Consider the following 11,858-nt stretch of genomic DNA (forward strand, 5'->3'; position numbering starts at 1 on the left):
CCGCGCTGCCCCCGCCGCTCCCCCGCAGCCCGGGCGGACGGGAAGAGCCGCGGTCCAATTCACTCACCTCCGCGGCGCCGAGCGGCTCTGCCTCCACCGCATCACTTCCGGGCGAGCGCTCAGCTGGCGGACGCGCCGTGACGTGCCGTGACGCGCCGCGCGAGGGGCGGGGCGCGCGACGCCGCACGCGCGGTGAGGGCAGGGAAGGCGGCGGCTCGCGCCTCCCGCGCCCACCGGAGCGGGGGCACCCGGCGGGGCGGGGCCGCGGCGCGACTGCACCAAGGTAAAGCGGGGAGGGGGGGAAAGGGGGCGTACACGCGGGGAGGGCGGAGGGAGGGGAGAGGTCGGAGGCGCGTGCGGTGGGCCGGCCCTCCCCTCTGCTTCGCGCGTTGGTTCCGCCCGGCTGCGGGGGCAAGGCCGCCCCGGCCGCCAGGGGGCGCAAGGACGCCCTCCGCGCTCGCAGCGCCCCCCAGTGGCGCGTGGTTCCGGGCCATGGGGGGCGGCAGCGCCATCTTGACAGTGGCAGCGGCTGTGGGGGCGCCCGGTGGGCAGTGCTCTGTGACCCACAGGGGTCTGAGACCCACAGCGGTCTGTGACCCACAGCGGTCTGTGACCCACAGGGCTCATGGAGCCACAGGGATCTGTGATCCACAGCAGTGTGTGACCCACAGGGCTCATTTACCCACAGGGGTCTGTGACCCACAGCACTCCAAGCCCCCAGTGCCCACAGTGCTCAATGTCCACAGGCCCTGGTGCCCTCAGCCTTCCTCGACCCACAGCGGTCTGTGACCCACAGGGCTCACTGACCCACAGCGGTCTGTGAGCCACGGGAGGAGAAGGCAGCATATTAAGCTGCTCCAACAGTAGGGAGGTTTAGGTTGGACAGGAGGAAGAACATCACAGAAAGGGTGATTAGACGTGGGAATGGACTGCACAGTTTGGTGCTGGAGTCACCGTCCTGGAGGTGTTAAGGAAAGCTTGGATGTGGTCTGGTTGACAGGGTGGTGTTTGGTCACACGCTGGACTTGATGGGCTCAGAGGGCTTTTCTAACTCACCTGATTCTGTGTCCCACAGCCCTCCCTGCCCACAGCCATGCTGTGGTTCTCAAATAGCAACTAAAAATCATGTCAATCAATGAGTTTCATTGAGCGACCCTCAGAATTAAGTAAGAAAAGGGTCAGGGAGGATTTTGTCTCTGCTAGCATTAATATTTATACCTGTTCTTGAGCTTGGGAGCGTTTCCAATGCTGGGAAGTATTTCTGTTCAGGCATTCAGTTGCATTTGGCTGGAAGCCAAGGTATGAATAAGGTGCATAAATCTATACTGGAGCTTGTGTCTATGTTGTTATATTTCTGTATGCTTCTATATTATATAAGCAAGGCCATCCAAGGATAGCTGAGAATTCATTTTCTCTGCTAAATTTCTCACTCTGCATTAAAATCCTCCTCTGCTTATAAGTAATAGAGAACTAAACACACAGGAGAAGAAAATGGTATGAAAGCATGAACAACAGAGCTGGACAAGACTGGAGATGAGTTCATATTGCTTTAGAGTTTACCTGGACACTGTGTGTTTTTCATGAGAAAGCTAAGAAATAACTAAAGCAATTTTTTTGTTTCCCTTCCCCTTTCCCACAGTCTAAGCTTTTCTGTTCTTCCTGAGGCTCCTGCAGCACAAGAGGCACTCCCAGGGCAAGTCTGTATGTCCTACTAAAACCAGATAATGCCTCGACCACCTCACACTAAGAGAATGAAAACCCTGTGATTAAAAGCAACTAGTTAAGGGTTTCCACCTTCATTTATTCAAGTGAAAAAAAATTTGTAGAACCTTAATTTTGTGCAAATTGGCTTATTTGAACTGACATAGGAAACAGTGATAAAATCCATGTCCTTGCTTTTACTATTTAATTATATTCTCTTTGCATGCAGTTTGCTTTTTCTGATCAAAAGACTGCTCCATATGCAAAAGCAAGCTTAAAAGAGATCTGAGTTCAGTTAGAAATCTGAGGCACAGATAGAACAGCAGAGTTCCCATCCCAGTTGATGAACAATGTGAGTACAATGACTTAGGGAGTCTGGTTCAGAGTTGTTATCAGAGTTTCAGATCACTTCACTTTGCCAGCAGAAAGACACTGGCATGACAAAATCCTAAACCCTGTGAAAGTCAACCTGCTTTTAGATACCATTACAGAATATCTTGGTTCAGTAACTTCATTCTTTTTCACTAAATCTGCATGCATTTATGATTGCAGCTTGTAGATGGAAAGAGTGAGAAATAAATCTTTGAGTCAAATTGATGGGGATGTCTGGAAATTTACAGGCTTGTGTCACTGGTAGAAATGAGGATGTAACACCATCATGGAAGAACATGATCTTTCATTCTAGTCATTTTTCACCACATGGAGATGGAATACTTTAGCTGTGATTGAGGTTTTGCTAGGATTTGGTTTTGTCTGAATCTTTAAAAAAAAGTTATCAATGTTCAATCAAGAATGAAAATCAAATGAAATTTTCACTTTGCCAGTACACCCTGCAGCCCCGTGTGGTCAGCATTTGCAGGGTACTGTCACAGGCCACTGAGTCATTGATTTGAGTAAAAGAAGACAAAATTACTTTTGTGGAAACTAGATTTTGAAACTTAATATTGCTGGAAGGCATATGACCCATCCAGCTATCACAGGAATCTGTGACCCCCTTCTCTGCCCCCTGTGCCATAGGAACTCATTGTCTCAGTTGTTGTCCCTCAAGGAAATGACAGCCCAAATCCACTGCTGCCTTAGGAACCACAGACTCATTGTGGCAGACTTGCCTGAAAGATGAATATGGATTACTGACCTCTCGTTGCTGTGGAGAGCTCTGAAAGGAATGATTGATTATCTGCTGCATTAGCAGCAGGAGAGACACTGCGGGACACTTTTTAGCTAAGTGGCATCGTTTAGCTCCTTAAAAAAACCCCAGATATGTGAATTTTTTCTGCATCTCTTTAAATAAACATCAGCCAGAGAGGGCATTTGAAAATAGGAGCTGTAGATTAGCATACAGGCTGGATTGTCTTGCGGGCACATAGTATGAACATGGTGGTATTCCCTACTACAGTGTTGATACACCGTGATCCTGAATGACATCATTTACTTCAGTGACAGAGATGTGACCACAGCTTCATTTGGAAGGCAGTCAACCCAGCAGTTTGTCAGTGTCTTTAGACTCCTTGCCAGTAGCAAACCAGCTGTCAAATAGAAGTTGTGTTGCTGCTAAATAAAACATTTTACATCTGAGACGTTCAAAGCTGCCTTTTCAAATTATTTCATGCAGGGTTTTGTTCCCCACCTCCCCTGAGCAAATCCAGTTTCAGCGCCAGCACTAGGTGTGTGTTACTAATGTGTGCCCCAGTTAGCTGGGATGTGAAAGAAGAGATCAATTGTTTTAAAATACCCATTTTCTCCCATGGGCTCTTCCTTTCAACCTTTATTTTCTAAAATCCTCTATGTACTCACTGCTGGCAGATTTTATGCTTAAAGTGAGTAGCTAATGCTTGATTTGAGAAGAAAGGATGAAAGAAAATAGACTTACAACTTCACCAAAGGAGCTGTGCAGAGGAGGAAGGTGCTGGACATGTGTTCCCAGCCAAGCATCCCCTGCTGGGAAGCAGCTGAGGTTTGCTGCTCCTGGATCTGTAGTCAGTCTTGGTGCAGCCTGTCTTCTGTCCTAGCTGTGCTTTGACACTGCACTCTTGGGCTCATTGGATAGTGCAGCTGGCAGATTCCTTTTATTATTTTTATATGAACTTTTTTGTTTAAATTCTAGACAAGCCTGCGAATAGCAAAATAAGGCTGGTGTTTCATTGGTTATTCAGATTATTGAACTTTTTGGGTCAACCATCTGACAATCAAAAGGAATGTCTATTTGTTTCCTGAAAGAAAAACCGACTTCATTTTATAGTCTAAGGGACTATTTGTTTTAATTAACAGTGGAAAAAGTGCATGTTCACCATGCAGTAAGTCATTGAGTGCTCAGATCTCCTTTGGAGTTTGGCTACAGTGGGATGTTCCAGGTGTTTGAGGGGCTTGATTGATAAGAGGGGGTTGTGTGGAGACCAAGGGACAGATGCTGCGGGCTCTGCCCAGCATCCAGCAGGGCTCCTTCGGGAGGCAGCGCTTGGCTTCCCTCCAAAGCCCGGGTTCCGGCAGCGCGCTCCCACCTGCGACCTCCGCTCGTCCCCACCGACTCGGCTGTGCGGACACACCTTCCTTCGACCTCTCCCGGTTCGCTTTGTGGCGGTAAACACCCGAAATTTGCTCAGTTAATACAATAGCCCTGCACTTTTTGACTGAAACGCCTGTGGTTAACCTCTGTGGGCTGCACGCTGCAGTAAAATGAAGGGTGGTAGAAGTTAAACAATGGGTGTGACTACCACAAGATGGGTGTTAGTGGGAAAGTGGTGTAACATCCACTTAGCATTCCAGAGATGTGAAATATAATTATGATTTAAATGCCAAAGATGTAAGTTGCAAGATGAGTAACTACAAGGACATGAAAGCCTGCCTTATCTTCCTTTCTATCCCACTCAGAATCATTTTGCACACCCACAAAACTAATACAAGTAGTGTCACTTGATGAAATTGCACCTGATACATGACTTGTACCATCACTTACATTTCTGTCAGTGTGGGCACTGTTTATACCAAAGGAAAAATTCCAATCTCATTTACAACATTTTAAGTTGGAAGTAATTTTGCTCTCAGTGGAACTACTCCCTATTTATACTCCCACTCAGATCAGAATCTGACCCGGGCTTTGAATTTTGTCTTATTTGCTCTCATCCTTTCCTGTCATAGAAAGAAGTCCTCGATCTGTAAAGGGCTCCTCATACCTTCATTTATGTATCTTTGCAGAAATGGCTTATGAGCAGGTCTGTAATGATAAGAATTGTTGACTAAATGAGCCCTGGGAGCAGCTGGTTGCTGAGTAGAGATGAATAGCTGCTTAATGTCTTTTACATCATCCAGCATATGTGGGAAGGAGAGTAAGAATGCACAAGTGCAGCCCATGCCTAGATGAGGGGCTACACAGTTCTGTAGCAATTCCAGCACAGAGGAGCTAAAGAACAAGAGAATAAGTTGTAGGTGGGGGAGGGGAAGCAACTAGTGGGGAAAATAATTGTTGATTCTAGACTTTTCAATAAAATCTTTCTAAACAGATTCTTGGTGTGTTTAAAATCCAAAGGCAGCAGGTATAGTCAGCTCTGAACAAAGGACGTGTGCTCTCCCAAGCTGTCACTTTGGAAATTGTCTAATGCATAGATCAGAATTGAAACCTGTATTTTAAACATTTTTACCCCCAACATTGTTCCTTTTATTTTCTCTATGGATTACATGAAAAGCTAACCTATTATCAGCTTCTCAGAGGTGACACCTTCAGATAAAAGCAGAGGAGGGATGTCAGGAGAGGCTCTAGGTGAGGCCAGGATTTGGGACTCTGTGCTAGGTTAACCCTTGTAACTGAACTGTTTCCTTTCTGTAAAAAATATGCACCTAGCAGGGGGAAGCAGTGATTTTTCAGATACAGGTACATCTGTGCCCTCGTGTCTGACTGATTTCACTGCCTGAAATGGAGCTCTTGCGTGGATAAAGCGAAGCACTTACTCCAAACTGTTTGATGAGCTGGGACTACCTAGTTATACTATTGTGGAATTCATTTCCTAGAAATACCATAAACATTTACTAGAAGTACTTTCTGCTGTGTAGGAAGAATAATTTTCTATCTGGGGGAAAATATATGATTGGTTAAACATGTTAAAATACAAATAGCAAAACAAAAATGTTCACTCTTAAGAATCAGAGAAAAATAGTTCTTGAAATCATGAAAGGTCTTCAGATGATTGCAACAGTTAAGATAAGGCTAGGAATTTTTATTAATTAAAGGAATTTATTAAGATAAGTTCAGGATTTTTTATTTAAAAGAACCATGAGCCAAATCCTGTGTTTAGGTTAGCATCTATAATTCCAACTTCGGTGAGGGAAAGAGGGTGTGAGTGTCTGGAGCCACAGGAGGCTGGTTCTGGTCAGCCACTGTGCTGGAGGCAGCAGCTAAAGAACAGTACAGCCTGAGAAGCCTTTGGCTCTAGCCCCTCTTTTACAACCCAGACTCCCAGGAATTGCCACAGACTGTAGGGATTTGAGCCACAGCACAGTTTTGCCAAATTTTGGGTGCTGCATTAGGAAGCAGCTTTTCCTCGTGGCCAAGAGCGTGCTCCCTCCAGGGGGAAGGTCAGGCTGTCTGAATTAGCCTGCTCCAAACTGTCCATTCCCAGCACACAGGTCTGATTTCAGGGTAGATTCACCCACAGTAATTAGAGCTCCAGGTTGGCAAATGGATCCAGATAGTCAGATAATGTCCTGTCCCTGACACTTGTTCCTCATGGCATCCATGTACTTACTTGGCAGTGCTGCTGCACCTTCCTTTGGGACAGCAAGGTACCTTTGACAGCTGCAGAGCCCCTTAAGGAGAAGTCATTGTTTCTGTTAATTTAATTCATGACTGAAATTTTGTTATCCAGAAGTGGATTTGTCTCAGGGATATTTGTGGTCTGTCATGAAATAGTGTAACCAGTTACATGATAAAATACTCATTTTACATAAAGCAAGAATAAGATTTCATTCTTATCACACCTGGAGGCTTATTCAGTGGGCTCAGCAGGTACACAGCTCTCTGAAAATCAAGACATTCAGGACTTTGCTAAATTCACAGTTAGTCTGCCTCTCCTGAGTGCTTAGATAAAATGGCTTTCATCACCTTTTCATCACATCAAACTCCAGCTGAATCATTACTGCCTACTGTCACGCTTTCACAAATAAGCCTCTCAGCCCCTGCAGCCTATACAGGTTTTCAGCAATATTGTGGTGGTTTTAACATGCATTTCATTCACAGATTTGCAAAGATAGGGTCGGCATTGGTACAACAATGTCTCAGGAAGGGGGACACGTAGAGTTTCGGTGACTTGCCCAATGTCTGTTGCAAAACATCAGTGAAACAGAATCCAGGCATTCTTGTACCAGGCTTGATTCAGCAAAGCACTAAACCAAGTGCTTAACTTTGAGCAAGAGCTCAAGCTGTTTGAATGGAGATAGATTTAAGTATCTATATAAATACTTTGCTGGACTGAGTCTTCAACTTTCAACAGCTAATTATTGTTTACAGCTATTTCAGGGCTTTTTCATATAGCTCAGCATATCTTTGGATGGCGGAAATATTTTTAAACTTTAATGGTGTGAACAAATGTCCTGCTTGCTGCCCTTTTGGCAACTGAAATGTTCATGCATATTTTGGGGGGTTTGTCTTGTCTTTTTAGATGACACCAGCAACTCGACAAGAAGTACTCGGCCTTTACCGCAAGGTCCTGCGAATAGCCAAAGCCTGGCAGTCGGCATCAGGACAGATAGAGGAAACCACGAGAGAGAAAGAGTACATTAGAAATGAAGCCAGAACCTTATTCCGAAAAAACAGAAATGTGAGTGTCCTCGTGGTGTTGAATTTCCAAATTACTCTTCTCTTGCTCGTTGCACTCTGTGGTTGGATGCTAAGATAAGAATGTAAGGATTGAGTTCCCAAAATTTCATTCACCTTAAATGCTGGTGTATTTGGGTTACAGTTTAAATATCATCCCTGAGAAAAATCAAATCATTTCAGCTCTTCATTAACTACTGTAGAAGTCTAAAAGGTCTTTTTTCAGTAAAAAAGTGCCAAGAAAAAATTGAATTCCAAAGATACTGCTTGTGTAATTGAAGCAGCTTTTGATCTTTACAAAGTTAGCTAAGTGTATCATTACCCATGCAATGGCAAACAGAACTCAGCAGCTTCTTTTTTTCTTTTCAAAGCAGCAATTATTGGCACTTCTTTTAAAAGAAGCACTTTAATTTTTTTCTTAAGGAAGAAATTTCAAACCCTGGTAATCAAAGGCCCTTCTTGTAATTCAAGATCACAACACTTATTTATATCCCATATTGGTCTGGGACTAAATTGAAGTAATGCAAAATCAAAAAAATGAATTTAAGTCATAATTTCCAGCACATTTCTCACTTCAAAGAGGGTTTCTGGATAGGATGATAACAGAATGTACACCAAGCAGTGTCTTTCCTTTCTCCACTATTGACCTTGCAGAGTGACGAACAGATGAGAGTGGTTTTTTCATAGATGTAGTGAGGGTTTACATGTGTATTGTCTTTTTGCAGAGAAAATACCATGTTTGGGTAAAAAACTCCTTTTGTAGCCTCAGTCCTGACAGCCTCTGGGCATTAACATTCAGCACCATCAAGCCAGAACTGCTGAGTCCAGGAAAATACCAGTGTTACCTTTTATGGGTGTGAAAAATACAATTCATTGTATCCTTGAGTTTGCCAAAATAAGCTACGGAAAGGCATGTGCTGGGCATCATTTACACTTGAGCTTCCAATTGCTAATTACTGGACTCATATAAAACGCTTGTTTGTCTGATCATCACAGGTAACAGATCCAAAGCTGATTAAGCAGTGCATAGAAGAATGTGAGGCAAGAATAGAAATTGGACTTCACTATAAGATCCCCTACCCGAGACCTGTGAGTATAAACCACAAAGTCTTCACTGATACCTGCTGAGCTTCCCTGTACAACAAAACCATCCGTTTCCATCACTCTCACTGCACTGCATTTTTAGATGAGCTGGCATTTAAATGTATGCTAAAGCAGAGCCAAATGTACATTGAGATTTTCTCTATCTTTCACTGTAAATTGGACAATTTCTTCTCAAAATAAGGAATCAAAGCCTAAATGGAGTTGCATGAAATAAACTCCCAAGGCCTCTGAATATTTAGCCAACCAATGAATATAGAGAAACATGGTAATGGAATCAAGTAATAGAAGAGAATGAGAGAATAAAAATACCTAATTACATCTGCCATAGGTACAATACTTTTTATAGTCTATATTACTGTTAACTGTTCTCCTGGTTACAAATCAGGCCTTATGAATTACCTGTCTATGTTGCTGCTTCTTTTCCCTTCTTCCTACAGAAGAACATGTCCAAGATTACTGAAATGCTGGAAGTTGCAGCAGAGTTTTCTAGTGCACCATTCAATACAGTTTCCTCACTGCCCAGTCACTTCTGTCAGTAATACTTTATGCTGCCTCCCATAGAGGCATCCTCTCTACTCCTGTTTGATGAGTTTATATTTTCTGTAGTTCCCTAATCAAGGCAGTCATGATCAAAATTAATTGTATCTTTATCAGATGCTTGCCTAGACTATGGTCACTGTTACCAACTGTTTCAGTATACAGAATAGCAATGCACAGCTGGCAGACAATGTTCCTAGAAATGGGCCTAAAATGTGTGCTCTGCAGTGGTTTCAAAATTCCAAAGGATCTGCTCTCTCAGACAAACTGGATGGTTATTATTTTTCAGATTCTAGAAATCTCTACTGCTGCTTTAGTCAGTGCTTTTACTACTATTTGCACCTAAACACCCATCTTACAGGATGACAGCCTCAGCAACAGGAACACCTGACTGCTACCACCTACATTTTTCAGTCATTTCAGGGTTACAGCTGCATGATTCCCACTAACAGTCTTATGAAACATAAAGACTTTGTCAATCAAAGGAAGAGTCTGTCACCTATTGCTCCTTCTGCTTATGGAGTCAATGACATTGATTGTGCATTTTAATGTGCCATATATATATAATCATGACAGTAAAAAGGCAGCCTTTCAGTACATACAGTTTGGGGTTATTTTGTGACTTGTTAAGTAGGTATGAATAAATCACACAGTGATTCAAGACATTACTCAAGAATTTTTAGGGTTTCTAGTTCTTAATGTTCTGGAACATTGTCAGCAATCCTATTTCATCAAGTATCATTGCTGTCTGATACCAAACTGCAAAACAAAGTTACTAAGGCCTTGCATATATAGGATTTTATTAAGGCCTCAAATATATGGGATTTTAATAAACAGAACAATTAGTTCTGTTTTAGTTACACCACCAATTAGTTCTGAAAGTTACACCACTAATCACTGCTCAGAGAGTGCTCCTCCTAGAAATGCAATAACCTGGCTTTAGACAATATAGTTACCCTCTCCAAAGTGTGAAGAAATGATTTAAAACTCAGTGAAACTTAGTCTGTATTTTTCTTCCCAATATGCACCTAACTGTTGGGATTTTCTTTTCCAGATCCATCTGCCTCCTATGGGCCTTGCCCACAAACAAGGCCGTACATTGCGCCACCAGGAAAAGTTAAGGAAGATTTCTAAGCCAATATATCTGAAATCCCATGATGAAGTTTCATAAGCCACCATTTAAGCTGTGGTGTGTAATCACATCCTTTAAACTGTGAACTGCAATCCAGGTGATTTGTGTGCACGACTGTGAATAGTGTGGTCACTTGCTCACACATTTCCTGAGGCCAAAAGGCAATTGATCCACTGTGTGTGATGGGTAAGGTTGGTTTAGTATTTATTACATTTCAACCACTGACTTGTCAATAAAAGTAACACTTTTTAAGGAGTGAGGTGTGATACAAAGATTACTTTGACATCAGGACAAACTGCAGCAGGATTTCAAACTCTGTTTATCTGTAACAGGGTTCTCTGGTTGGTTGAGGGTTCTCTGTGTCCCGTTGTGACTCAAGACTGTGCCTTGTTTAAGGTCAGCCAAAATCCAGGAAGTCTGGGACAGTCAGGCAGACACAGTTCCTCCAGAGCTTCTGAATGCCAGTGGGAATGCAGTCACTGCACCATGCACCTGCTCTCCTTCCTCTCTGCTCCCTGCTCTGCCTGCTGTCCCTGGAGGAGAGCTCCAGTTTCACAGGACCCTTATGGGCAAGTTTTGTTTCTGGAAAGTAGAGAAGAGACAGCAGAAGTGCCACTACTCCTTTGCAAACTGCAGAGGAGTGGCCTAGGGTCTCTCTGTCAGCTTTTTTCTCTCTTCCTTTGGAGAGGGTGTGGATGTGAAATGCAAAGTTTGGAATGCTATTACACAACTCTGAGTGAAACATTCCAGTGCTGGGTTCCTCAGGTTCCCATGTATGGACTGGCTGAAAACTCTGCCTTCAGGGTATCACTATGGGAACAAGCTTAGGATGCTTTGGTGTCCTCACTGTATGTTTTCACATGGTCAGCTTTTCAGCATAATCAGCACACTGGCTTTCTCAACAATTATTTTAATTTTAGTGTTAGGTTTTAACTCGTTATATTATGGATTGAACCCCAACTTTAGTAAAAGAAAGTATCTACAAGTCTCCTAAGTTTGAGGGGTATTTCTGTTTCCCAGGTGCCTCATGAATAGAAATAAAATGAAATTAATTTTCTTTTCATGAGCTACCAGTTGTTTTGGCTCCTTTGCAGTCCTCTGACTTTACCAGGCTGTTGACATGTTCTCTCCAGGGAAGTTAGGGGAGTCTTCCATCCTTCAGGCTTGAAATACCAGTGAGACCAAGCTTGGACAAGAGCCACACTGTACTGGACACTACCTAAGCACAGTCCAGAGCACTGAAAGGACAACCTATTCCAGCCTGACTTTAATTGTGGCCAAAAAAAAAAAAAAAAAGGAAAAAGAGAAAAAAGCAAATTTGAAATATGCATGTGTGTATGATTTCCTTTTAAAGTGGGAGAAATCAGTGAAATCTCATTTCTGAACTCGCCAAGTCATTCAAAACTTTCCAAGCTCTAATAAAAAAATGACAAAGAAATATTGCTGTCTACCTGAAAAGTAAGTTAGAACTGGTCCTGTGCAGAACAGACTGACAGTCCCTCCCCCAAGAATGCACTTTTAAGAGTGAAAAAAGTACAAGCAGATGAGAAAGTATAAGAAAACAATGAGAAGAGTGAATCA

At 43.2% G+C, this 11,858-nt stretch overlaps 2 protein-coding genes across 2 annotated transcripts in view; one reads left to right on the forward strand and one right to left on the reverse strand.

The window, feature by feature from the left end:
- The window catches only part of DCUN1D3 (defective in cullin neddylation 1 domain containing 3), a 25,606-nt gene extending 25,441 nt beyond the window's left edge, over positions 1 to 165 (reverse strand). Inside the window, exon 1 of the mRNA XM_038150861.1 lies at positions 68 to 165. The gene's annotated coding sequence lies outside the window, so the exon portion shown is untranslated. The remainder of the gene's footprint in view (positions 1 to 67) is intronic.
- LYRM1 (LYR motif containing 1) lies at positions 153 to 11,268 on the forward strand. The gene is made up of 4 exons (XM_038150866.1): positions 153 to 283; positions 7,350 to 7,508; positions 8,501 to 8,593; positions 10,200 to 11,268. Exons 2-4 carry the CDS (start codon positions 7,350 to 7,352, stop codon positions 10,314 to 10,316), a joined length of 369 nt encoding a protein of 122 aa, XP_038006794.1. The 5' UTR covers positions 153 to 283; the 3' UTR covers positions 10,317 to 11,268.
- The last annotated feature ends 590 nt before the right edge of the window (positions 11,269 to 11,858 follow it).

Source organism: Motacilla alba, chromosome 14 (assembly GCF_015832195.1).
Source record: "Motacilla alba alba isolate MOTALB_02 chromosome 14, Motacilla_alba_V1.0_pri, whole genome shotgun sequence".
Lineage (NCBI taxonomy): Eukaryota > Metazoa > Chordata > Aves > Passeriformes > Motacillidae > Motacilla > Motacilla alba.

Bases quoted from the DNA above. Each gene is read 5' to 3' on its own strand.
- LYRM1 (XM_038150866.1), top strand. From the start codon at position 7,350: ATGACACCAGCAACTCGACAAGAAGTACTCGGCCTTTACCGCAAGGTC. The intron at 7,509-8,500 runs GTGAGTGTCCTC...TGATCATCACAG, and splicing joins TATTCCGAAAAAACAGAAAT to GTAACAGATCCAAAGCTGAT. The intron at 8,594-10,199 runs GTGAGTATAAAC...TTTCTTTTCCAG, and splicing joins AGATCCCCTACCCGAGACCT to ATCCATCTGCCTCCTATGGG.